General features: G+C 45.9%; 1 protein-coding gene across 1 annotated transcript; it reads left to right on the top strand.

Annotated features, from left to right (window-relative positions):
• The first annotated feature begins 13,163 nt into the window (after positions 1 to 13,163).
• EDN2 (endothelin 2) lies at positions 13,164 to 17,027 on the top strand. The gene is made up of 5 exons (XM_067311569.1): positions 13,164 to 13,283; positions 13,654 to 13,798; positions 14,965 to 15,084; positions 15,921 to 16,025; positions 16,815 to 17,027. The coding sequence occupies exons 1-5, from the start codon at positions 13,220 to 13,222 to the stop codon at positions 16,924 to 16,926; spliced, it is 546 nt and encodes a 181-aa protein (XP_067167670.1). The 5' UTR covers positions 13,164 to 13,219; the 3' UTR covers positions 16,927 to 17,027.
• The last annotated feature ends 9,899 nt before the right edge of the window (positions 17,028 to 26,926 follow it).

The raw sequence follows: 26,926 nt of genomic DNA, 5'->3' as shown, positions 1-26,926 counted from the left end.
GTGGAGTACGCTCCTGGTTGCCGTTTCTCTGTCTGCAGGAATGTGTGCTCTCCATGAATTGTCATCTGCATAGTTATTGTTAAAGGTGCCTAATGTTAACTAAAGTTTATTTTATATTATCTGTCTGTCTGTCTGTAACATATGTACCCCTTCCTTAGGTGGCATCTGTCATCAGGTATCTTGTCACTATATAGACAAATAAGATGCCTCCCAGGACTGCCACAACTCATAATTTTCACACCTCTCTCATTATGCCATTAACCTAGGGCAGATCATCCTCCTAGTATTTCTGGACCTGCTCATCCCTCTGACATAGCTAGACCAAGGCTTTGCTATATCATGTCCAGACAAACATAGCACAATGAGGCATTTGCTGCTGCATGCAATTAGCTGTGCAAAGCAGCCTGTCTTGCTGGCACTGAATTAAGAAGGTCTGAGCATAAAAAACACGGTGATTTGAACAATTGCAGAAGCAGGGCAGAGGATGAATGAGCCAGAGCTGTGTCTCCAAGGCACTTAACAGCCTCTCTTTGCTCATAACTTATCAGGGCAAATGTTAATGGCAGGCCCAAAAGCTGTTCATGATGGACTCCTTTTCCTCTTGCTATACAGAGTCAATACCATTAGGACCTGCTGAGAGTGAGGTGAGAGCACCCAGAACTGTGCTAGAAATTGCAGTGATATCAGTGAAAGCTGATCTTTTACACTTTTCATGCTGAGTCAGATTAAAGCTGAGCTTGGGAAGACTTTTCTCAAACTTTAATTTATTTGAGAAATGGACAGACATTCCAAAAGCAATAGATAATTTTAAATTCCTTGATTCTTGGATGTCCCATGATTTAGAAGGGTGTTTTGGTTTTAGAGTGCAATGACAGACCCCCTCTGAAGTGCAGACTCTTTAATTCGCCACCTCTTGGCTCTCAAACCAGTGTCAACCAGACTTTTCAATCACTTTAATGCCGTGGATAGTCTCTTGCGTAGAGTCATCTTGTCCAGACTCTTGGACCTTTGACTTGGACCCTTGAAAATGTCTTGAGTTCTGAAGAGCAGTGAGTACTAACACCCATGACTCTTCTCTGTACTCAAATTTTCCCCTTCCTTTCTCAGAGGATAAAGCTCTAGCTGACCACAGGAACAAGGTGTCCTGCACATGCCATTCCAGTGGAGGGCTTTGGCTTTGAATTTCAACAGTCTCACCCTGTGGTGGGACTTCAAAGAGGAAGGTATTCCTATCTTTCCTTTAGATATCAGCTGTAAGTGGTAACACCCTATTACCTTCAATTTGCTGTCCAGCTGTGCATGGCCTTCTTACACACACCTTCTTCCTACACATTTGCCTGTGATAGAAACTGTGTTTTCTCATACTTCCCTCACAAGACTGACCTCTCCTTACCTTCGCTGTCCTTGTGGGGTCCTGTTTGTCCCCACAACCAACCAACCTTACAGCACACTTGCAAACACTAGCCTTCCACTCTTTCAGCTAAAGATTTTCTTATGGGATCTGCAAGCAAATGAGTGCTGTTGTGTATGGAGCTCTGTATGTATTATGACCATTAATGTCTACAGCAAAGTTAGATTTCAAAAGACTACTATTTAGAGACACAGGCAGCCAATTTATGTTCACTTCATTACAGATCATTACAGAGGGAGCACACGCACGCTCTCACACACACACACACTTCTCATGAAAACTACTTTTGTTCTTTCTTGTTTTGTTCTCTTGCACAATAAAAAATCCTTCTGGCTCCAAGTACCTTTGCTCACCATGTACAGAGAAACACACATTTTGCCAACAACTCTCCTGAAGAGACACCCTGCAGGGATATCCTGTCTACACTTTTCCTATCATTAAGCAGAGGGTGGAAGTCTGTATTTGGGGATCTATCAAACACCCACTCTGTTTGCCACTTTGCCAGCGTTATCAGTGTTTGTCCCTGTTCTGTTATGTGTCCTTCATTGTACTGCTGAATTCTTTTCCAAAATGTCATAAAACAACGGGGACAACTCTGTTGTTTTAAGAAAGAGGAGAACAGTCTGAGTGCAGTGGAGAATGTTTACACCATGGGGATATGCACGTACCCCGTGTAGGATGTCTGCCATGCAGCAGCAGAAACATGAGTTTTAAAAAGGTCTGGGGTGTAGACAGGTTTGTGTGCGCTCCTTTGGGGGAACGTCAGCACCTAGGAACCTAAAGAACCAACAGTGTTAGGTGGCAGCTGAGGTTTTAGGTTTCTCAAGGATGTCTACATGCTGGGCTTGAGCACTTAATCCTCTCTGGATTTAGCTCTTTGGACATGGTGAGCTGCTTGTGCACAAGCCCTAGAGAGACTCTTAAACTAGGCGTTCCCCACTTTCTGTTTTGTTGGCAAGACCTGATCCATCAGGCATTTGCAGAGCTTGCCAAACCCACACAAAAGACAGCAGAGACGAGCCCTCAGACATGTGTGTGTACTAGTAGACTCAAAGCCCAGTGGTTACAGCACTTTCCTGGGCTGTGGGAGAGGCCAAGTGTGAATAACCACATTACCTGTTTCATACTGGGGCTATTAAACAGAGAGCCTTCTTGGTAGGAGACAGTCAGGTTTTCTGGGATGGGACTTTCTTATTTCTCCTTCTATTTTGTACAGCTAATTAAATACTGATTAGAGTCTTGAAAACAAGCATCTGATCAGTGGGTTACAGTGAGATGGGAGGGAAAGAACTTTTTCTTCCAGGATCCCAACTATGATGAGAAAGGCCTGATCAGTTTTTGTATTGAACTTCTGGATAGGATTCACAGTTAATAACCCTGACAGCTACCTAACTCCCTTGTTAGTATTTCCCACTAATTTAAGCAGCTCTCTGCTCAATCTGGTTCTTTAAGTCCTGACTCTCCCTTATGCATGGCTGCACTTTCAGGATTTACCGTCTGGGACAAAAGCACTTCTGAAAATGCAATTTTTGTTTTTAAATCACTTTGGCCTTGCCACACTGGCAGAAAAAAAGCCCAGAATTTTAAAATCCATGATTTTGCATTGCCCAGGGACCTGGTAGAAGTTTGCAGCAGAGAATGGGACTGAACTCAGGTTTCCAAAGTAGCAGAGATTTTCAGTACTTTACAGTCATCAATTTGTCAAGTTTAACAATTTATGTGTGAGTCAGATTAGGATTACTGTGGAGAGGGAAATGAAAGGACATGGAAATTTGTGTCTGTAGGAGGGAAGTGAGAAGCACATTTGCCTTATGGCCAAGCCTAGCTAAGTCAGAGCTCACTGGAGAAAACGATGAGAGGGATTAACTCGGCGCCATGAGGAGTCGGGGATGCTTCTCTGACAGGGGAAGGGAAAACAATGATAGGAAGATGTGGCTTGTTGAGACCTGGGGAGTGGACAGCTGCAAAGGGAGCACAGAGGAGTGCAGCCAGGGCTCAGAGGAGAGCTCAGCAGAGGTTGCTGGGGATTATGGAAGGGCTGGATAGAGATGTGGCTTGGGCAAGTTTGCATTCTTTTCATTGTCTGATTTCCAGTGAAAATGTCCAGAGCTCTCCTTAGTAAGAACCTGAGGAAAGGAGGCAGTGACTGCACCAGCGACCACTGAAGTTCCTGATACCTTCTTCTCAGGCTACAGCCCTCTTTGGAGGTGAAGATGACGTTTAAGCAGACTGAGCCCTTTATCCAACACTATAAGCTGCTTTTGGGTTCAAAGTGTCCATCCTGACTGGATGTAAAAGCACCCCTGATCTATGACCGGTGGGCTGAGACTAGCTCACTCTGTCGCCCCATGGCTAGTCACTGCAGAGCACGTCAATGAGAAATTGTGCCTATGTTTGGGCCTGAGCTTTCCCCTTCAGAAGCGTTGTAGGGCTTTGTCTCAGCTTGGACATAAATAAAGTGGGCAGAGGATGCACTGAGGTGGGTAGCAGGCTTGGACTTGCTCCTGACTGGCAATGTGATGTAGCCTTGGTGGTCGCAGAGAGGGGTTTGCCTGGGAGAGGCTGATAAGGTTTTTGGGCTTCCTTCCGTGTGGGTTACCACAGGCACCGTGAAAACCCTCTCTTCCACCAGCCCATCCAGGGCTGAGCTCCTCCATCAGCTGATGAGACCCCATGACCCACAGGCAATGCCGAGCAGGAGGAAGAAGTGTCTCCTCACGATCCATGCCAAGAAAACCACTCCATAAACACAGAAGAGGCTATTCTGAGGAATCCCTGAGGTATAAATAGCAACTGCTTCGGGGGAGCTGAGTCCTCTCACCTCCTCTGTTAGTCATGTGGCTTGTTTTCTCCCAGACTTTCTATTATCTCCAGTGACATGGGAGATGGTTTGTGGCATCCAACATCCGACATGTCAGACATAACTAACTCTTGGCCTTCAGAGAAAAACCACTCAATGGCAACACAGTGCTGCCTGCTCTGCAGCACCGTTTAGAGAGCTGATCTCTGAGTTGGGGTCAGAGAGGTACACAGACCCATCATAGACAGCCAAGGAGTTTATAGAATAAATAGACAAAACAGCCAGTAGCAAGAAAAAGGACAGGATTTACTCCTTTCTTCTCTTCTGCCCCATTTTCATATTAGGGAACTGAGACAAATCAAGTATTAGAAACACAACCACTTTTGGTGAATTACAAACACAGCTAGTCACAAACAGTTTGGTAAACATTCTTTACAAATACATGGATTATACTGAAACCAACAAATTAGCAGCAAAAGTAACAAAATTAAACATCCTTATTATCTGACAGTGTCTCATTTTGACAGGTTTGGAAATGATTATTATCTATTTTCTTTCAAAATTAGTTTCCAAATGAAACCTTTATTTTATTATATTAAAATCATTTTAAGGGAGAAAACAATCACCGCTGTTTGCTCAGAATAATACATTTCTGAGACCTGAAATTATATTGCTAGTGGGAATTTTTTAATACAAAATTCCAAATAGTTTTACATTGTTTTATGTTGGAATAGAAAATTGAAGAATTTCTGGCAAAGCAGAAAATCTGGTTACAACCTCTCTCAGTTGTGATCCCTCTGGCCTTGCAGGCAGATACCAAGAGTTATAGAATAAACCAACTTCTAGGAATTGAAGCTTCATGGCAAGCAGGTTAACCAGTAACTGAAATTATGGTTACATCTGTCCAAGGGCAGAGACATACAGCAAAGAGCCACTGCTAGCATAGATAGCTCCCTTGCCAAGCTTGTGTTGTGATTCCTCAGTACCTTGTTACTGCTCCTTTAATTAAAATTTCTTGTAAAACTCTGTTGCTTCCTTTCCAAACTTATCTGCTTCTGCAGATTGGAGTCTCTCATCTCCTACTAAAACTGAAAATACAGGAGGATGGAAATTATGACCTTTTGGTTTGTTGGAAATTTTATTTTTTTCAACCAAATATTTCTGATTTCTTTTAAAAACAAAGTGTTAAAAAGTTGCAATGCTGATTAAACATTTTGACAGTGCTTTGAAAGGAGAAAAGCATTTTGACGGAAGAAATTTTTTTTCATTACAGTTTTCAGCTTTCAGATAAAGAGAATGAAATCAAGCAACGTTTTGAAACAAATTGTAAGCCTAAGAGATGAAATAATTTTGCTGAATATGACAAACCGACTGTTTCAAAAATTGTGGACTTCATTTCTTACTGTACTCGAAACTTTGGGGGAAGAATGAGATATGCTCAAAGGCTTCAGTGTTCCTGCATCTGCAGTTCTTGAAAATTTTTGTAAACTCTTTGGCTAAAGACTGGCTGTCAAGGATTGATACATTGTTCAGAACAATGGGATCTGTCCTCCAGGTGGCACAAATCAATACATCAATATATCAATAAACCATATCAATAATTAATAATTAACCACATGTATGAGTGCTGAAGTTTAAAGGGCATACACCTGTGTTTTCTCTCTGTTTTCTTTGATTTTATTCAAGCTATATTTAATTTGCCTCATTCTCAGTATAAGTTTCCGTCCCTGACAAATCTTTGCAGCCCCATGAACAGAAATTCTTACCTCAAATATCCCCACAAAAAGGATGAACTAGAAAATTAGATCTGAAATGGATATAAGCTGCTGGCCAGAAAGAAAGTAGATGCCTAAAGGGGCTACTTAAGCTACATGCCATCTGCTCGCGTGGCCAACAACGTATCTGAACTGAATAGTGAACACTGCTGTGTCTGCAACCTGGAACACCCTGGCTTTTGCAGAAAGCAGCTGTTGTAGAAGAGCTGAAAGGGATCTTCGCGCCTGTCCAGGTGGTAAGAACTCTGCTGAACTTGTCTCAGCTGGAAATAGTTAGGTTACACAAGCTGTTCTCATGCACTTGCTGCAAAGGATTGGTATCATAAAGCAGTTGGCAATAGAAGACAGCTCTGAGTTGGTGATTAATTACATTACACCTATTGTAATTATAAATTCCAGGTCACTCATCATTCTGGAAATCAGAAGGGGTTCAACCATCAGGGTGGAGCAAACACAGACATCCATATTAAACGGTTCCAATGAACACCCAACTTACAAGGAATGTCTCCATGGGGCTGTCTAAACACACGCTCCACTTTTCTTTTCTTGCCCTTTGGGCAGAGAAAGTATGTAATAAGACAGGCACACGGGACAGATTTGTAATTGACATTCAATTTAACCCTATTAAAAACTTTCATACTTGCAAATATTTCCCTTTGGGGCAACTTTTCCATCCATAGAAAAAGGACGAACATGCTTTTGCTTCCCATTTAGCTAGGAAGGAATAGCACGGGTTCATAGCCTTTAGAGTCCCTACACTTTTGATAGAAGGAATAGCTCGTGCTGAAAAATTCATCAAATTTCTTGGTGTGTGAGAGTTGCAAGTTTTTACTAGCTCCTTTCTCTGCATGAGCTTCCATACCATTATGGAAGGGTGTCTTCAGAACCACCTTTTTTATGACTTCAAAATAATAACTGTAAAACCCAGAGTAGATCAGATCTGTGATCCTGTATGTCATCTGTGGAAATGGCCAGTAGAAGATGCTGAAGAGGATGGTGGACAAGTCCTGACAGCAGGGATAAGGTATGGTCTGCTTCTATTGTAGGTCTCAGCCACGTCTAACATAATATGAGATTCCTGGTGCATGAAGATGAATGTCTCTTCCAAAGCTAATCACACATTCAGATATTCACAATATCTCCATTTTAGCCAGTACCTTCCTGAATTTGATTCATACCAGTGTCCTAGAGACAATATTTCCCACTCCCACCTCACACCTTTTCTTTTACTAAAGTACTAGTTACTTTGCTATAAAATTAATGACACTTGTGTAGCAGTGATAACCATCTTAGACTACAGCCCAGTAGGTTACATGGGTCTCTAAGCCATTCAGCTCATTTCTCCCCCTTCCAAAGCACTTGAGAATCACATCTCAACCTTAAGTTTTCATTAGCAGCTTCTTATATTGCAGCATTTCAGGTGCCTCGTTCTGTCAGCTATCCCAAGGCAGATCCATCACTGCCGTAATCCCAGTGATACCAAACTTGCCCTGTCCAAATAACTGCTGAGACCTCTAGTTAAAGCGGAGAAGCACTGAAAAATGGGAACACAATTTTTTTTAGTACCTGCCCTCTCCCCTTCCTCTCTCATAGCCACTCATGGCCACTGTAAATTTAAACTCTCAATCAGAAAAATGCTACCGTGCCCCACCACGCAAAGCTTATGTCTTTGTATCCTCCGAATGCTGTATAGATCTGGGATAATTCTTTCCTACATTGATAGAGTGAAGAATGCCAGGCAAATATTAGCCTTATTTTAACAGGCTGGCTCAAGGCACATGCAAGGCAGGCAAAGGGCAGCATCCTGTCAAGGGTTAAGTACTGTCACACACTGTCCATATGATGCCACAGCCAGGCTGGCTGCTCCTGGCTGTGAGAGATGATCCATACAAATGTGAGCCCCGCTGCTGCTGCCTGCACCCTTCCCACCAAACCGGGTGGGATGGAGGTGGCAAGCCCCATTTTGCAGGGCATGCTCCCTGCCTTCCTGTCTAACCTTCTCCCATCACCTTCCTAGGGGATATCCTGCCTCCACGACTGAGAAGCCTTGTGCCACCTCTGTGATGAGGGAAATGGAGGCAGGAGGAATGCTTTAGCAGCTTCCGATGGCAGGCCCAATGCCTGGAGCCAGGCTGCCTCCCTCCATGTCTGTGAGTAGTGCAAGGTTTCTCAAGAAACTGCTAGAGCAGGAAAACACAAAGATCTTGACACTGGGACTAGGGTAAACAGCCCCTCGTGCTATATTCAGGCACTGATAATGCAGACCACAGATAAACATAGAACAGGGACAAATCTATAAAGTGTGCAAGCACTCAGGTCTTAATGCTTCCTTTTTTTAAGGCTGACTTAGGCTAATTAAAGCTATTTGCTATTGAAAGGGAAATGCCATCTCCCACGCAGCCAAGCAGTCCTACCTCTCCCTCGTACTAACACCAACATTCATGCAAAAAAGAAAAGTGACAGCCAAGAGCTGGTGTGCTCCTGCGTAGAGGCTAATCATGCATCTGCAGCATAAGTCTTGGGAAGGTGGAAACAGTCCACATTTTCAGTAATCTCCAGCACAATAATGACTGAAAGTTTCATATGCAATTCAGGTCACTCTCCATGGAGCTGACTTGAGGCCAAAATAAAAAACGAGAGGTTGGGGTCTGGAAGATGCCCTGGTATTGCTCGTGTCATTTGGTAGCCTTAAACTAGGTAGAAACTCTCCAAATGCCATTGCTCAAGCAGGATTGTGTTTCTGAAGCTCTTTGCCATTCTCAGCACCTTTGAAACTATAAGGGCAAAGCTTGGCATCAGTGCAATGTAGGCTCAAAGCCCTGGATAACTAATGAGGCTTCTGTCCCTTTGCCCTTACAAGTATCTGAACGCTTGCGTGCACCCTTCTTCAGTGGGTGAACTATATTCTTCAGGCAGCCCTGTACTCAGCCTCCTGACAGCAGCGTTGCTCCACTGAAATTCCCTGTAGTCAGCAGAAAGTGGTGATTTATAACAACTGATGCATTGGCTCTGGGGGCAGGGAGGGATCTCCCAAAGGAAACTTCACTTTACAATGTCTCTTTCCTATACTTCCTAACAGGGACTCAGCGGGGAATGACCAACTGCGGAAAAGTTTTCCTAATGTACCCAAGACAAGAATTACAATTATTTGCCGGGCTTCTATCCGCCATGGGGAATTCTGGCCTGTGACATCACTCCATTGTTCCTGCTGGTGCCAAGAACATGCTGGGATCCTGCCTTTGCAATGGTTAAAGTGCTTTCCTGTTTGTTCGTTCCTTGTTTCCAAACAGTGCTTTTCATGAATGCTGCACGGGATGTCTCTTTTCTTGAGCTGTTTTGTCCCTTTCGTCATGTCTGCCTGGAACTCCTCACAATGAAGCGAACAATGTATTCCTAGAGTCAGAAACAAAAGGGAAAAAATAACTGCAGGAGGCAAAGCCCATCATTGGAATTTAGGACCCAGGGAACGGTCTTTTGTACGCCTTTGTTCCTTCTTTGGAAGCTGTGTTTGTGTAGCGCAGACCTGTTCCTTTGCTCCAGCTGGTTGTTTTTCTTAGTGATTTTAGCGTGGTGATAGTGCCAGGAGTGTTGGCCCTGGGAAGCAGTGGCCCCTGCTCTTTATCGGGGGAACAGGGACAGTTGCAGGAGCAATGCAGCTTCTCTGTATTTAGAAGGTCAAGGAGAAGCACTGCTCTCAGTCCAAGCTGAACCCACGAGTCCATTATAGCGGGACAAACTGAACACTCTGCCTAAAATGAGTAGCTGGTATTGAAATGACCATAGATAGGTACCACAATTAATACTCTGTGGGGGTGGTTGACCCTGACACACCTGTTTCACCCCATATCTGGAAGTTCTTCTTTCCAGCTCTAAAAGTAAATTACTTTTTAAAGCCATCAGCCTTTTAAATGGAAAGTCTGTAGCTGTGGACAAAGCTCTCCGGGCAAGGTTGGTCCAAAACAGTCCTGCCTACCTGGTCAATGCAATCCCAACCACACTTCCTCTCTGCAGGGTTTTTACATCCCTAGAACAAATGGAGAATTTTGCCCATAGTCTCACATCCCTTAAGATCTTTGAAACACCAGTGATTAGGTGCCAAACATCCATACATATGCTGGTCAGGTTTGTGCCTGCTCAACACAGTAGGGTATTTCCTGGAGAAAAAAAAATGAGTTCAAACTCTATTCAGTAGGCATATATGAACAAGAAGGGTGTAACATGTGCTCCATTTTCTGCAACAGTATAAATCACTCTTGGGATTTATAAGAAATGAACAAAACAAGTGAGAGAACTTGGATGAAAGGACTGGTTTGTAAAGATATTATTGCACCTGGCATTGAAGGCAGATGCCTAGCAGACATCTGGGCACTTGCCTTCTAGAAGTGCAGTAAGAGATCTTTACAGACACTTGTAGCTTCAGGCACTTTTTGGAAACGTAAACTGACAAAGCTATGGCCGCATAAGGATTCTGGTAAAGGAGGTGGCTTGAAACCAGACCTCCAAAACCTCAAGTCAGCTCAAGACCCCTCTTCCCTCCCAGGGATATGAGGAATCTTTATGTGACAAAGTGCTCTGTTGATCCTTTCAGTAAATGAATCTTGGAAAGCCATTTGATCATGGCTCTGTCTCATACCTTATGCAAATGGCTAGTAGCATCTACTATCCCTTTCTAGGTTTTGTTTTCCTTAAAGTGCCCCTTTTCTGAAGCTTAATGATGTCATTTACTCCCTAGTCTTTCCTCTGTGTGGGTAACTATTGTTGTTGTAATACCTTCCTCACGTCGAGAATATCTTCTTTCATCCTGTAGTGACCAGAATCAGGACCTCAGAAACTGGAGCCAACGGAAATGTATTATATCACTGAATTGGCATCTGGAATGTCATATAGTATCCTAGGCCTGACATCACTCTGAAACTTGGCACAGCTGGAAAAATGGGCTGTAACAGGTAACACTGCTATTGTGTTTCCCTGTCGACTTTAGAATGATTCTTGCATCGCTATAGTGGTTAAAAACTTCCCTTCTCTACCGCTTCTTGTTTGCCTCTCACACTGAAGTTTTGTTTTATCAATTATATCTTTGCTTTCTCATTATTTTGAAATAATGTTTCCTGATATTCTCTAACATTCCCTTGACCGTGCTACTTCAGCTACACCTCTGGCTGTACATTTTTCATTTGTCCTGGCCTCCTGTGCTCCCTCATTTCATCCACACTCAATAAATGGAGCTCTCTACAGTACCTGTGCTCTAATTGCCATCATAGTCACAGTTGTTTGGTGAATAATGCAATAATTTCCCCTGAGCATTTGTTTGATCCCAGTATAGGTTTTCCTCTGCACACATCTTCTGTGTTCATTTTGCATGAATACAGAGAGGCATTCACACTGCTGCTTGGTCAGAGCAAATGTTAAAGTCTCTTTCCTTGTTTGCAGAAATGCAGTTCTAACCCATCTTACTTCCACAACGTAAGTCGTGCTCCCAGCTCCCTGTACTTTTTCTTATTTCTCTTTTTGCCACTCCTAGCATGTGTTACACTTCACACAAGACCTCACACTGATTCACTGTAATTGACAACAGCTTGCATCGGTGCATGACAACAGTGCAATAAAAAACTTAACAGTTCAGGGTAAAGAGATAAAAATACACTCCCTTTCCTAAGAAGCCTTTAAAACCACCTTGATATAGAGTAGTCGAGCATAGCGGCGGTTCTGCATTGGCTCTTCTAACCTTTTCTCATTCCTAAGCATATTCCACTCCCAAGATTTGCCCAAGGTTTGAGAATCCAGGAGCTGCATCTCCAAGCCGGAGCGGTGGCTCCAGGGAATGTGCGGTGCCTGGGAGCTGTTATCCATCCCTCCTGTGGCCAGTACCCAATGCTTTCCCTGGAAGACAGTTTCCTACTTCTGCATGACACACATGATGGGCGAGATGAAGCTGCTTTGCTGGTTTCCTTGCGCACTCCAAGAGGTGACTGGTATATTTTACAATCTTCATATCCTTAAAAATATGCATAAAGTATCCAGTATGCCATCATTAATGTCAAAAGAAGCAAAAGCAGGCAGCAGTAGGGAAGTTTTATTGCAAGACTTTCTAATTGCTCAGCCTTGCAAAAAGACTAAACTAATTTCATGAAAAAAGGGAGAGGGAAAGCAGAGACTCTCTAAATTTCATTTAATAGGTGTATTTTATTATAGTTGAAAGTCATTAGCACTAAACTGAACTAAATTTGGCTTGAATTATATGACTATCTTGGTTTAGGCTAAATCAACCCAGTGTTACTGTGCAGACCAAGTTAGCCCACTAAGCTGTTCGATATCACTTGGATTTTTCTTCCGCCTGCAGCCTGGGGAACCCTCCGCAGCGAAGCTGCGCGGGGCAAGCTGCAACGGCAGTGCGTGTGCCCGGGCCGGGCTCCACTGACCCGGGCGGCACGCGTGGGGCAGGCGCGCTCCCACGCCTGCCAGCGCTGCCTGCACCCCGCCCGCTCCATCTGCCGGCCGCGGCCGCAAATTACCGCTTGCTTCTCCCGGCCGCCGGCAGGCTCCGGCCCCCGGCCCGCAGCCTCGCCGCGGGGACAGCAGCAACCCCCCCGCGGGCCACCCCACGCGGGACAGCCCCCCGGCTGCAGAGCGGGCCGCGGCGGCGCCGAGGGGTGCCCATCGTCACGGCTGCCCTCCGCACGGCAGCCCCAGGCTGCAAAAAGTTGGCGACCTCCCGGCAAGGAAATTTCTCCCCTCCACCCCCCCCCCAACCCCAACCCCATCCCCTGCTTCCCTGCCGCTTGCAGCGTGGGGGGCCACGCGTGATTTCCACAGCCACCGCCTTTGGGGGCGGCGGGCTGTCCCGGAGCCTTGGCGGGGCTGGGAGCAGCCCCCTGCCCGCCCGCGGGTGCAGCGGAGTGCAGCGCGGCGCGGCGGGGGCTGCCTGCGCGGCCCCGCGGAGCGCCCGGCGCCCACGCGTGCCCGCGCCCCGAGTGTTTGCCCCCGCGGGCCGCTGCACGCTGCGGGGCGGAGCGGGGCCGTGACGCGGCGGCGGCGGGGCTATAAAGCACCTGCCAGGCACCCGCTGACTCCAGAGGCTTCTCGGCAGCTCTTGCTAAAGCACTGCGCGGAGAAGCAGGGCAGGGGAAGAAAAAGGAGGAGAGAAAAAAAAAAAAGAAGAAGAAGGGGGGAAGAAAAACCCCAAACCCTCAAAGCCTCTTGCAAAGCCGTGCCAGCCCCAGGCTCGCCGTCGCCATGCTCAGCCACCCCGCCGGCGCCGTTCTGCTGGCGCTCGCCCTCTGCGCCCTCCTGGAAGACGGTGAGCCCCGGGCTGGAGGGGGCTCGGCGCCCGCGGGACCCCTGCGCCGCGGGGAGCGGGGCTGCGCGGAAGGTGCCCGGCTCCGGGGTGTCCCGCCGGGGCCGCTCCGGGGGTGGGGGGCACGGCTGGGGTGCAGCTCGGCGGCTCCGCCGTGCTCCTGCTCCGGGGCAGCCTCCCCAGCTCCCGGGGTTATGCGAGTCCTTTAGGATCCTGCAGCCTAATCGGCAAGGCTGCGCCTACTGTAAAAGTGCCCGCATATGAAATCGGCGGGATCCGTGCTGGAGGTGTGATTGCAGAGGTGACATACGGAGGGGCATTCCAGCGCTCTAGCACCGAGCCCGTGACTGACCCCTTCCTCCTTCTGCTGCAGGTTTGGGCCATCCTCCTCTGGATTCCCACCGTGCTGCAGCCAGCACTGCACACCTGAGGACCAAGCGATGTTCCTGCAACAGCTGGCTGGATAAGGAATGCATTTACTTCTGTCACCTGGATATTATCTGGGTCAACACACCTGGGTGAGCATGAATGTGGCTTTCTGGGGGACATGGCTGTTGATGAGTAAATGACTGGCCTTTCTGACCAAGGATGGGGATAGGTGAGAGGAAGGTGAGAAAGTGTCCCAGTCCTGTGAGATTCTTGTAGCACCTGCTCTGGGGAGTGCTGCGAGTTCAGCCGTTTCCAACTTCTAGAAAGGGACTAACTGCTTCTGCTCAGGAGTTCCAGTATTCCCCAGAGGGGAGGGGGAAGAAAGCACAGGATGCTGCCTCCTCCTGGATTATCTTTTTTTGAAATTCGTACCTCAGCAAGGTGAAAGTAACACCAAGGTGTTAGAACTTGCAGCAAGTCAGGAAAGTTACTTTTTTCTCTTGCAAATTGCAACCCTGACTGCTGGCTGCCAGTATTGTTAATTAGGCAGTGGTGGGTTGGCACTAACGTCTTGTGGCTGCCAAGTCCTGCCCTCAAGAATGCTAAAGCAGATTTCCAGGCAGTTTCAGACCAATGGCCATCACTTTGTATCAAAACACACTTACTCAGGTGTGGTTATAATCATGCCTGCTAATGCGCAATTACAACTAACTGCTTGCTCTGAGAGTGGCTGCAGTCACTGCCAATCCTAAACACTGGAAGAATAGATTGTGATCAAGGATCGAACTCACTTAACAGCTCTGAAAGTATCCTGTGATCAGAAGAGCCTGTTATGGCCTCAAGATATCTTGATTTTTAATATGTCCTGGGCATAAAAACTGCTGGGGGTGAGGGGGAGTGGGAAGACCTCTGTGCTTGAGAAAGTGGCCACTCTTTGCTGGAGGCTGGTGTACTGAGGCAGCTGTACTCCTTGCGCAGTTCAGCACACCAGTGACCTACCAGCTCTCATAATTTGGTCTGTGTGGCAGCACTTGCATGGGTGCCTGAGCTGCAGTAAGGAAAACAAACTCCGCTTGCAACGCAGCATGTCCTAGCCCTGGCACAACAATCTCCCTGGGAGGGGTAGGGTGGGGAAAACAGTAGGTAGGAGAGGAGCTGTATTTTAAAGGCTTGGAAATATCAGTGGCCTTTTCACCTTATGTTTATAGATGAGTCTCTTGTTATTATGGCACTGGCTTGGCTGCCTTCCAAGACTATTATAAACCTATTGGCCAATAAAGTTAGCTGCATAGCTGATTTCTTTTGTTTTTAACAGACATACCGCTCCCTATGGCTTGGGAAGCCCGCCAAGGCGTCGCAAGAGATCGCTGAGCAGGTGCGAGTGCTCGCACTCAAGGGACAGCATCTGTGCCACCTTCTGCCAGGCGAAGCCTGGGTAAGTTGAACAGGTCTGGGGGATGCCCTGCCTTCAGATCTCACTGCCGTTGGGGTCTGCCGTCAAGGGTGCAACCAGAGAGCCAAAGCTTAGGAGCAAGAGTAGCTCTACAAACTCCCTAGGGCTGTCTGTGCAGCTCTCTGCAAACAGCTGGAACTTGTCTAGTGGCTTTCATACCCCTCCCAAGAAGCTCTGGCAAAGTGTCACTGGGGTGTTTTTGCTGTACAACAGTGTCTTTACTGGTTGATATGAAACAGTGTTACCTCCATCCCTCCTTGGGCCAGGAGGCTGAGGAAGTGCTGGGTGTCCTCCTGGGAAGGGAGATGCAAGCAACAAGTTGGGAGAGGGGTGAGCGGAAGGTATGAAGCTGGCCTTGAGACACCAGCATCTCCTGCGTTGCTCAGGTGGGAGAGAGGCTTCAGGAGAGCGGTATTGCTGGGAGCTGGGGCTCAGTGCTCAAATATCTTCTGTAGTTCTCTGTAGCCTGCTCTCTCTATAGTGCATAAAGGCTCTCAGTAAGTTGTCTCACTTCAGCCAGCGGTGTACAGGTGTGCTTACACAGTGGAGAGGTGGGGAACAAAGTTACTGTAGAGATCTGTCTTTGATTTCATATCAAAGGAATAACTAAAAAAATAGTCATTAAATGTAATGATGAATTGAATGGGGTCTGACAGAAAAAGGATAACAGTAAATGTGATCTATAAATAGCTGCAATTAACCCTTCAAAAAACATGCATTCAAGCGTCATCAGGGATGTTAGAGCAACACTCCCCCTGGTACCTGCCATATCATGGCTGGATGTGAGTGCCTTATGTATATCTTTTCTTGCTTATTAGGTACCTCCAGAGTGCGAAGCTCCCAGCGAGTTCTGGAGTGTCGATGAAGACTCCGCAGAGCAGTGGCATGAGGCCTTCCCAGCATGGCCTGCTGAGAGCTCTCAGGTGAGCGTGCCATTTTAACTAACTCTAACCTTCCCTTGTAAACACTTTAAAATCTAGGGTTGTGACCCCAGACTGTAGTTTCTACTCAGATTTGATGTGGCTTCTCCCTATGGTCTTCATTTAAGTTAGTGGACTTGACTCTTTCTGCTCCCTTTATAAACGATTGGAGGCTAAAGGCTAAGGGAATGAGGGTCATTAGCCCCCTCCAAAACTGGGGCAATAGTTTGTGAAATATAATTCTTCATTGGAGTGGGGGAAGTTCCTCTGATATGGAACAAGTGAATAGGTGATGTACAAGAAGGGGGGGAGGGGCGTGCAGGGGACATGATTGGAAAGTAGCTTTGGACCAAAGGAAATAGCTCTTCTCACATTGAAGAATTGAATTGTGGCAGTTGTTGCTGGAAGGTGTTGTGGATTCCAGAAGAGTAAATAAGTTAAAGGGAGTTGGCAAATTCAAAGAAGACTGGCCCACTGGTTGCAGTTAAACCAGATGCTTTGAGAGCAGTCTCTGGAGGGCAGATCTTGACGTAGTGCTTAGGATGCAGCAGGGCATGACCCTCCTTTAAGCCTTCATCACTGGCCACTAGTGGAAACAGGATTTTGTTACAGCTGGATTTCTGCTGTGACTTAATGCAGCCACAGCTAGAATTCCCCCCCACCCCCTTCCTTCTCCCATCTTCTACTTTGCAAAAGAACTTGGTGAACAGCAGATAAATGTCCTAATGCAGGCTATTGTTGAGAGGTAAGAAGTGGATGGGAAACTGAATGTCTTGTCTCTTCTGTTTACAGGGATCTTGCCATCTCCAGTTTGCAGTTTGGCAAACAGCAGCACCATTCTCAGAGGAATGCTCAGCCAACAGTTTTGCCTTGGAAGAAAAACATCTGGAAGAAAAAGAGATAAGAAACAGGTGCAAACCAAGTTCACCAGAAGAATTTGGAGTCCTGTGGGTGCCACTAACTCCGCTATTGGTAGTTAGAGCTGAAGGAATGGCCGTAAGCGGAAGGGGGAAGAAGTGGAAGTCTCCATGCTCCTGTTGCGTGAACCAGTACTGCATGCACTCCAGAGACTGTTGTAAAGGGAAAACAGAATCTCTCTATACAGTCATAGATGTGTTGTGGAGCTGAATTGTGCCTTCTTGGATCAGGCAAGGGTCTTACTGGTAGAGTATCAGCTAAACTCTGCACTGGATGCCTAGACAGATGGTCAGCCCACCCTGGGCAGTTGAATCACTTACAAAGCAAACAACTACGTGCAGTTCTGGACCTGGCAGCACTGAACTCCCATATCACAGGCCTGGTCTACTCTGCCTTTGAACCATGTTTGAACATGGTTCCAGCTTGACTCCATTCAAACATGGTTTGGCTGGCCATTGTAGACGGGGATAAACTGATTCCAGTAGGGCCTGCCTGGGCCCATCTTTGCGCTTTTTTCTCTTACTTGTCAGACAGTGCGATGTGCATATGAATAAGACTCCCATTATAAAACAGCTCCCAGCTCTTACAATAATGAATCTTCTACAAGCCTGAAAGCCAACTGAGTAGTCAGTGACGTTCTCTGGCTAATTAACTGAAGGACCATCTTTAAGTGGTTCTTGTTTGGATGGAGGATAGCTTGTTTACATCTGAGCTTGCATCAAATCCAAGCATGACCCCTGCCCACTGGGTACAGAGGCAACAGGGATGGGGAGGCTCAAGTGGAGTTGTATTTCTGTAGCATCTCCTGCCACATCTGGGCAGAAGCCCAATGCATAGAGCCACCTGTAACCTGGGGAAGGAGCCCTGCTAGGTTAGGTGCAGAGCCAAGCTGCTAGTCTGGGTGAGTTCAGTGGTATGAATGTGTCTCATCTCCTTAGACATATCCCTTGTGGAGCAGAGAACTTCCACCTCTTAACCTAGCATCCCAGCTTTCTTTCAGCTCTGCCTGAAAGGAGAGGCTAGGGGCAGAGAAGATGGGTGGTGGGAAAATAGCACGCAAAGGCTTGCTTGCTGCTTCGCTTAGATCAGGTCTCTGAGTCAGACTCTATAATAAATGACCAGCATGAATAGCATGTCACTAAGAGAAGTCTAACCTGAATAGAGAATGCATTAGGCAAGGGGCAGCCGGGTGGGATTAATGTGGAGAAAAAGATCACCAAGATGAGAGCATGGCACTGTCTGCACATCCTTAGAAAGGGTTGGATTTAAACAAAAGCCAAAATCCTGGCCACTTCGCCAGGCCTGGAGCAGCACAGTGCTGCTGGCCCAGAGGAGGGGCAGGAATAATTTGGAAGAACACTGAGCCCAGAGCCTTGAAACCCATCCTGTAGGCAAACAGTCTTAAGGCTTTGGAGCTGTATTACAAATGCACTTTCATTTGCCTGGGCAGATTAACTTCTATTCTAAAGCACGGCTACAACTGTCATCTGGTTAGTGCAGATAAATAATTGCTCTCCTGGAACCACTGTTTGGTCCCCCTCGCTGCCCATCCAGTATTACACATGAGCATTTTAAGAGGCTGCTTGAAGTTGGTGGTGAACCAAAATCTGTGGCTGTTGCAAGTGTAGTCCCATTGGACATGCAAAATATTTCTTTAATTTTATTGTAAGCCCTAGAGGGGGAGAAAATGAGACCAACTGGTTGTATCATAAATGAAACAACAGACAGATCATTTGGTCCCCAAAGCTGCAGAGAAACTTTTTCTATTTGACCTTCTAAAGGTTTCAGTCATTCTAGAAAATCCTGAAAGGGTTTGTTCCAAAGGAAACTTTGCACATGGTTTAATGTGAGCCTAGTAATTTAAAATAAAACTACTGCTGTAAAGTACTATGTATATCTCCTTGTGTGTGTATGATGTCTTTTCTTTTAGTAACTTATTGCACACATTCCATATGTAGCATCCTGACATCTGTATATTTATTTAAATCTATTGGTTTTTAGATGATAATTTTTAAACTTTAATTTGTAATAAATAATGACAAAAGTCAATACTATTTTTCTTTCTTATTACATGTCTGGACGGTGGTGGCTGGAGCAAAAGAAACACAGATGGACTAAAATACTGTGGAAGTGAGTGGGGTTGCACAGCTGGGTGAAAATGGGCATGCTATGCAGTTTTGTGCAACGTCCTTAGCAACTCTCAGTTCATAGTGAATTCATCTAGCTGATTTAAGTGGAAAAAAAAAGAAATACCTTGTTCCTTTCTGGATGTCTATGGGAACATAGATATGAAACGATCCCCAGCCTGGGGTACTGAAGACTATGGATGCTGAGAGCAGTTTGAATCCTCGTGCCAAGTGATCCTGTCTGTGGTTTCCTATGGTGGAGCCCTGTGCTACAGGTCTTCTTAGCAGCAATGTGATCGTGGGTATGAGACTCACAGGGACTGAAAGACCACATAGCCTCTCCAGCCTCCACTGTCTTTTAGATCTGAGTGTGTGTTGTTGCATTTTTTTTTTTCAAGTACAGTTAAAAGAAAAGCTCATCATGCATTAAAAGCTCTGCATGAAGACCACATAGATTTTTCTGCCATAGTCAATTCAGTGAATTACATGGTGCAACTGTGAGGAGGGGAGTAAAAAGAAATATTAAAATAACAGCCAGTAACGTGCTTTTTGCATGCCTTGCACTAATGCACTTCTTTGGGGGTTTGCATAGCTTCCTGGGAACTGTAGTTTGGAGAACTACAGCCCTTGTCCTTTCCTATTGCCCAACATTCTTGGCTGAACTGCATCTCCCATGACCCAGGACTTCTGCCCTTTGACAGGGTGACAGGTGAAAATTACATTTCTTCAGATGTGTGCTTTCTATGACTTTAAATGCCATGACAAAAAGTGCCTTAAAATGCCAGAAAAAGTGTGAGAGAAAATGAAGGGAAAAAACATACCTTGCAACACAGAACAGGCTTAAATCTCCTATATATGAAATCTAAGGTGCTATTCTTCCCCTTTCTGCTCAGCTTTGTCCCAGAACAGGCCTGAAAATTTTGCCTGTTTTCTGTAATTTCCAAGGTGTCCTGCTTCAGCTGATGTCAGGTGGTGTGAATGAGGAAGCTGAGGGCTAGCGGCATTTCATTCATTTCCTGGGAAAGATTTCCACATCGTCAAGAATGTCTATTAAGCTAGTGTTAGTCAGGCCCAGCCTTTTTTTGTCTTTCTTAAATCACAGAAGAAATATGACCTTAGTCAGCCTGAAAAAAGGCTTGCCTTCCCCTCCTTGTAGAGAATGAAACCATCCCTACTTGGACAGCCCAAGGCCCGACTGTCTCTAAGGGTAATAACAAGAGGAGCGCTTCGCCTTTGCCAGAAGTGTGTCTGAGAAGCACTCCCTAACTCTGCTGCAGCATGTGTGATTGAAGCAAGACTTCCTGACTGGGTGAGGGAAGATTTGAACTAACCCATTTCTTTTCTTCTGGCTCTAAGATCAGTTAATGGAGAAAAATTTCCTCATGAAGCTGAACTACGGTAAATTTTCCAGGGCTAGCTCTCCGCATTCAACTGGGGAAGCCTTGGACTCTCTGGTGAGTTCTCTGGAGAGAAATACTGAAAGTCAACATTTCTGGAAAAGCAGGATAAAAATACCTCAGGCCAGGCATCCATAAAAGTCCCCCAAGGCCCTGATCACAAAACCTCAGGAGAGCTCCTCATTAGGCTCTCATATAAGACCTCTCAAAATGTCCCATAAAATGCTGAGGGACTGGACGAGCTTGGTGGTAACCCCACCAATTGGGAATAATGCCAATGTCTGTACAGTGCCCGGTCCTTCGGGTGCAATTTTAATTACAAGAGCTAAGTAAGTATCACCCAAGGGCAAAAGAGAAGGGAGATGCTTAAAAGCGTCTTAATTAGGGTGAAAAGGGAGAAGATAAGACTGTGTTCATTTTGAGGTTATTGAATTCAATGATAAGGATTAGGTCAAGTAGTTCGAAGAAGGCATATTTTATAAGTTTTCATATATAAAAGGAAAGAACAGGATAACAAACCTTCATTAAGGAGGGAAATTCAGGAAAGAGGTAACTTCCTAAGCCAGTTCTAAGTATAAGTGATGCCGTATTTTCTAAGTTATGACTTTTTGGTTCAGCAATCCTTCATATGATTGACAATTGCCATAAATCAAGAAGTCTTGTGCCCTGAATAGGATTCTGGCATTTTTCCTGCAGCAGGAATTCCTGAAGAAGAGACCTTTCTAGCTAGCCTGCAAGCAGGTAACTTTCCTTCTGTACTGTGGGACAGTTCTGTCACCATCAGGTTAAAAAACATGTTTTCTGATGTAACTTCATTCATATCTCACATTGGCTGCATGGATGGGTGCTGCTTGGGAGTGGATATGTTAATATAAAAACAGAAGAGTGCCTTCAGCGAGGTGTGTTTGGACTGTTGCCTGCTCAAAGTCTCTGCCAGGCTTTGATACTTCCAGGGAAAGCAGAAGCTGCCCACAGCAGATATATGCTCTGCTAGATTATTTTCTTGTCCAGCATTTTATTATTTTGCTCTGTTTTTGTTTGGATCACCCCACAGAAGAGCTGGGCCTTAAATAATAAGACCTTGGGTGCAACAGGAGGGGAAGAGATGTTGCATAATGGGCGTAGGGTGATGCTTTCCCATGGGTCAGCAGCTGGTCCCAATACCTTTGGTTTCAACACTTCTGGCCCGAGTGGCGAGGCCAGTGGTCCTGTGAAGGCTGTGATATGGAGCAGCAATATGTACCTTCCAGACACTACTGCTGGCCTGTCCAGCAGCTGGGTCTCTTTTTACAATATTCCATCTGTTAAAGTAAATAGTCACTTCTCTGTGTGACTAAAGCCAAAGCTCTGAGACACTGAGGCCTGTGTATCTCCTGTGAACTCTTGTGCTGTAAAGTCAAGCTTACAATAATGTCGTTAAATGAAACCGGGCTTCCTCAGCCTCCTTCATTGCTGAGAATGACTTTAGGAGCTCTCACCCGCTCGGCCACGGCCACATTATAACCCACTGGCCTGGCATGCAGCCTTCAGACTGAGGGATGTGCACATGTCAATGGGCAGTTCTGGCCAAAGAAAATGCAGAGCTTGATCAAGTTTCTATATTGAAAGTTGCCGACTCTTGTCCCTAGAACCAATATTCCTGGGTACAAAGATTATTGACTTGACCAGTTCTCTTCAGCAGGCTAGAGCCCAGAACGAGCGGATGCACAGCAAAATAAGCTAATATTATTCATGCCTGCTGTCAGAGGCCTGTGAGCTGTCTGTGATTGGTTGTATCACATATCTTCGAGGTGTTCTAGCTGTGGGGTGCTGCCCAGGTGTAGATATTACAGTACCTGACCACAGTTTGTGGCCTCACTACAACATTCCATATGCTTCCACACAAGGACTTCCTACAGCAGGAGAAGAAGCAGGAAGAGTCACAGGCCATTCAGCTTCCCAGTTTATGTGAAGTTGCAGGTAAAGAGATTAATTCTTGGGCTCCTCAAGCCCAGATTTTGTCCAGCTCAATTTCAAAGAAGGCTCAAGGCTGAGAGGGTTACCAAGGTGGAGTTTCAAGTCTGTGAGCATCCTAGTTTAAGTCTTCTCCCCAACACTTACAGCTTTCTCCTTTATCTCTCTCTAGGACTGAAGTCTCAATTGTCCTGAAATCCCCTGACTTATCTGATTCAGCGGACAGTGAAGTAGAGAACACTGAAATCCCTCCCATGAGAACTAGGTCTCAGGTTTAACCCTTAACCACTTCCTCTAAGAGGGGATTGGTAAGAAAGTGCAAGGCAGTGAGACTGTGGCAGGTAGAGCCAGTGTAAAACTCTTGGGTGAAACATTCCCCATCTGTCACACCTTCCTCTGACACTCTCAGCAGGAGCATTATGTTACATCTGAGCCTCTTTAAAATCCTTTCCTCAACCTCACACCCACTCACTGATGAGTAACTGGGGGCCTCTCCCCCATCTAACTTCCATAACACCTTTGAGGCGACCTTACCACTCCCTCATCAAAAGGAAATAGCTTGTTCCTCTTCACAGAACAGCTCCAGAAGGCTGCCCTGTAAAGGAGAGATGATTTCACTAAACCCCTGGAGGGAGAGGCTTCCTGAAGTGACTTGATGGACCTAAAAACCTGCAGCAGAGCAAGCCTGCACTCCTCTGTCCTCATCCCCCACATTGCTCCCTTTGCATTGGCTCTGGTGCTATTCTAAACTTCAGTGGGATAATCGAGATCACTGAGCTAGTGGAAATCTAACTTGGGAGAAAGCAGGGAGGAGATTTCTGCTAGTTTAGTGAACTCTGCTGGGTCAGACAACTCCAGAGCTGAAAGATGAAGTCCCCATGAGCATCTAAATACCTGGCTGAGATTCTGAAATGTGAGAGATTGCCAGAACCATCAAGCTTTTGCAGGTGTATTTTACCATAGAAACAAGTTCTAGTGATTTTAGTTTCTCATCTCAGATGAGAACAGAAGGCTCGGGAGAGGGTGGAAGCTGAAACAAAAAAATTAAATGGGCACAGTCAGATTAAGTAATCACATAGCTTAGTACTGTAGTTGTTAGCTGTACTGGGTAAGGAATACAGGCTCACGCCCCACCCTGGCAATGAGCTCCAGGTAAGTATATCCGTAATCCTGCAAAGGAGCTTGGTGTAGCATGGGACGTGTGAGCACCCTTAGCAACAGGCTGTGCAAGAAGGGAGCTGAAGCCTTCAACTTGCCCTGTAACTGAAGAAAGCATTCAGCAGAACCATGTCCCAGCACTGGACATGCACCTTCCACAGGAGCACAAAGCTGACTGTTGCTTTCAAGGGCTCACAGTCCATCTCTGGCAATGACTTGTTTGGAGGCAGTTCAGTGAAGGAGTATCCTCCCTTTAGCCTTGTGCTGTAAACTGGGGGGTGCACACTGCCGAGACGAGGAACACAGAGGGGAAAGCTACTTGTTTTCTGATTTACACAAACACTTTTTTTTTCCAGTTGCATCAATGAAGCGAAGGATCCCATTGGCTCTGTTAAAGTGTCTGTGCTGGAAATATACATTCCTGTAGTGCACCTGGAGCGCACTGAAAATACAGCTCAGTGAGTGGTTGGTACAGTCTGAAGGACAGGATACGAACACCTTGCAGAGCAACCTCCGTTTATGAATTAACAGGAAAACAACTGATGTGCTACACTGCAAAGGAAAAAATAGCAAGGCTGATCAGAAAGACTACAATGAACTCCAGATCTCTTGTCTTTGGCAGGTTTGTTCTGGCAATATACCTGGGAGACATGAGACTCTGTCAGAAGCTAGAAAATCGTCTTGCCTTCCCTCACAGAGACAGAGAGCTCCCTTCGGCATATCCATGCACTCATTTTATTATGACCCTGATAGCACATTAGTCGCAACATGTGTTAACCAATTCAATAAGTCACCCTGATGGCTTTTTTTGTAGTTTACAATACACACCATGAAAATCTCCAAGAGTTCATTTCAGCAGTGAGACCATAACAGTTTAGACAAGATCTTAAATGGTGAATAACCCTCTCCCAGGAGATTTGATGGCAAATACGAGGTATGCCTCTGTGACTTTATTATTAAAACAGAATGATCTCCCTCCAGCTCCGTTGGAGGAGGAGGAGGAGGAGGAGGAGGGAGCACACATGGAGCAATTAAGAAAAATGTCTTTGACCTTCAGCAACTTAATCAGCTGCCAGTGTGCTTCCTAATAGTGTACTAATGGTTAAGTTCTTCTGGATGCCATAAAAAGTGCTATAACTGGAGGCTACAATAAAGTGCTGATCAACCCATCAAGTGAGTCAATCCAAAAGTAATATCTGTCTTCATAATGACTATAATAAAACCTATGCCAGAGCCAGGAGATGACGTGAATAAGAATGCTGCTTAATTATGCTGGGCTGCAACGCTTGGTGGATTTGTCACACTTCTCCAAACTTGCTTTTGGGTAATATTCCCACTTCTGCCTATGAAAGCCAAGCTCCATATTTGTGTGGCCAGTGCTCCAAGTACAGTCCTCGGAGGTTTGGACTGGTGACATTGCCATCCAAACTGAATGGAGTTTTGATGCAGGAATCACAGAATCACAGAAAGGTTGAGGTTGGAAGGGACCTCTGGAGATCGTCTAAGTCCAAGCCCCCTGCTCAAGCAGGGTCACCTAAAGCATGTTGCACAGGATCGCGTCCAGGCAGGTTTTGAATATCTCCAGAGAAGGAGACTCCCCACAACCTCTCTGGGCAACCTGTTCCAGTGCTCTGTCACCCTCACAGTCAAGAAGTTTTCCCTCGTGTTCAGATGGAACTTCCTGTGTTTCAGTTTGTGCCCGTTGCCTCGTGTCCTGTCACTGGGCACCACTGAAAAGAGTCTGGCCCCATCTTCTTGATACCATCCCTTTAGATATTTGTATACATTGATAAGATCTCCTCTCAGTCTTCTCCAGGCTAAACAGGCCCAAGCTCTCTCAGCCTTTCCTCATAAGAGAGATGCTCCAGTCCCCTAATCATCTTTGTAGCCCTACGCTGGACTCTCTCCAGCAGTGCCATGTCTCTCTTGTACTGGGGAGCCCAGAACTGGACACAGTAATGACATGAAAGGTTGCTGGATTTGGGCTGAGGCTGTTCATCCTGGCAGTCATCACTGGAAACACCAGTCACTGCACTGACAAAAAGGAGGATGGAAATATGACTATGATTCCCTTTTGAGAGGTCAGGACTAGGAAGATGAGAAAAGGCATTTACAGATTTTACATATTGCAGTGTTAAAGATACCTTAATATTTTATGCTGTGATATTGAAGCAGGGCAACAGTTCACCAGAACTTCAACACACCACCATGGAATAAGGTAGTCAAGTGCTATGGTAAAAGAGTGCAGATGTAATCGACCAAAAAGCACCCCTGACAGAGAGGAAAGACCCCAGTGAATCACAGAGATCCTTCTCAGTGCAGGGGATGGAGCCACGGAGCTGTCAGAGGTTGAACACTGTCACTGAGAGTTTACCACAAAGAAGGCAACGAGGAAGTGCCCCCAAAGGTACACGAAAGGATTGAAGGACCAAAAGGCTCGGAGGACCTTCCCCTGCAGGTTGCCAGGAACACTGTCCTTCATGGATCTCCACAAGAGCTGAGGGCACTCAGCTCCTCCAGGGAAGTGCTCAGCATCTTGCAGGACTGAGCAGAATCCCACTTGCTTCAACCCACAAGGAGCTTCTCTCTGTCCCTTAAGAAACTTGCTTTCTCCTATCTTGCCCTTTGCAAAGGCCCAGGTGAATAATGGGGTCAGTTTGTAGTAAATAAACCAGCTTTGGGATCTTATATCTTCCTGCTTCTGGAATTGTCTGTCCTTCCACAACACTGAGGAAATCGGAAGGAGCGCAAAGTGCTCGTGGTGCCAAGCAGCCGCGACACCTGTTGCTACTGACGGAAGGAATGATTTCTCTTTTTGTAAAAAACATAGCCAGTGTTTTAGGATCCCTTTGAGCACAAAGCTGCTGTCCAGGATGCTAAGAAACAGGAACACAGTTCACAAGCCCAGCATGGAGCTAGTGGAAAACATGCTGCAGCCTTTCAAGGAATTGTGGAATGGATTCCTCCCCCATCAGTAAAGAAAACAGGATGCAGGCCACATTCCTGCTCGCATAGACAAGGCTCTCCACACCAGCACAAACACATTTGCTCAGTTCCAATTAAACCCTGGCTTTATATCACCTTGCTGCTGATAAGGGTCTGATTAATGGAAGAATTGTCTTTTTTTTAATAAAGTCTCTAGTGTTAATTGTTTTTTCCCTCTCCCATTTCTTGTTTGAAAGGCGCTTTCGAAGAGGGCTGCTGATTGTGCTGGAAGTTGTATGGGAACACTTAGTCTTTTCCTGGTTTTGTTTTTGGGGCTAACTGCTGCCACTGGGACTAGCAGGTCCAATAGACAAATCACCTCTGCGGATAACCGGCAAAATCCTGCCCTTGTGCCTCTCGATAAACA

The sequence above is a fragment of the Apteryx mantelli genome, chromosome 27 (genome assembly GCF_036417845.1).
Source record: "Apteryx mantelli isolate bAptMan1 chromosome 27, bAptMan1.hap1, whole genome shotgun sequence".
NCBI lineage: Eukaryota > Metazoa > Chordata > Aves > Apterygiformes > Apterygidae > Apteryx > Apteryx mantelli.
The sequence above is the reverse complement of the archived record's forward strand: the minus strand, read 5'-3'. Positions and strand labels throughout refer to the sequence as shown.

Coding starts and splice junctions, on each gene's coding strand:
- EDN2 (XM_067311569.1), top strand. CDS start 13,220: ATGCTCAGCCACCCCGCCGGCGCCGTTCTGCTGGCGCTCGCCCTCTGC. Junction 13,284..13,653: donor CTGCGCCCTCCTGGAAGACG/GTGAGCCCCGGG, acceptor CTTCTGCTGCAG/GTTTGGGCCATCCTCCTCTG. Junction 16,026..16,814: donor GGCCTGCTGAGAGCTCTCAG/GTGAGCGTGCCA, acceptor TTCTGTTTACAG/GGATCTTGCCATCTCCAGTT.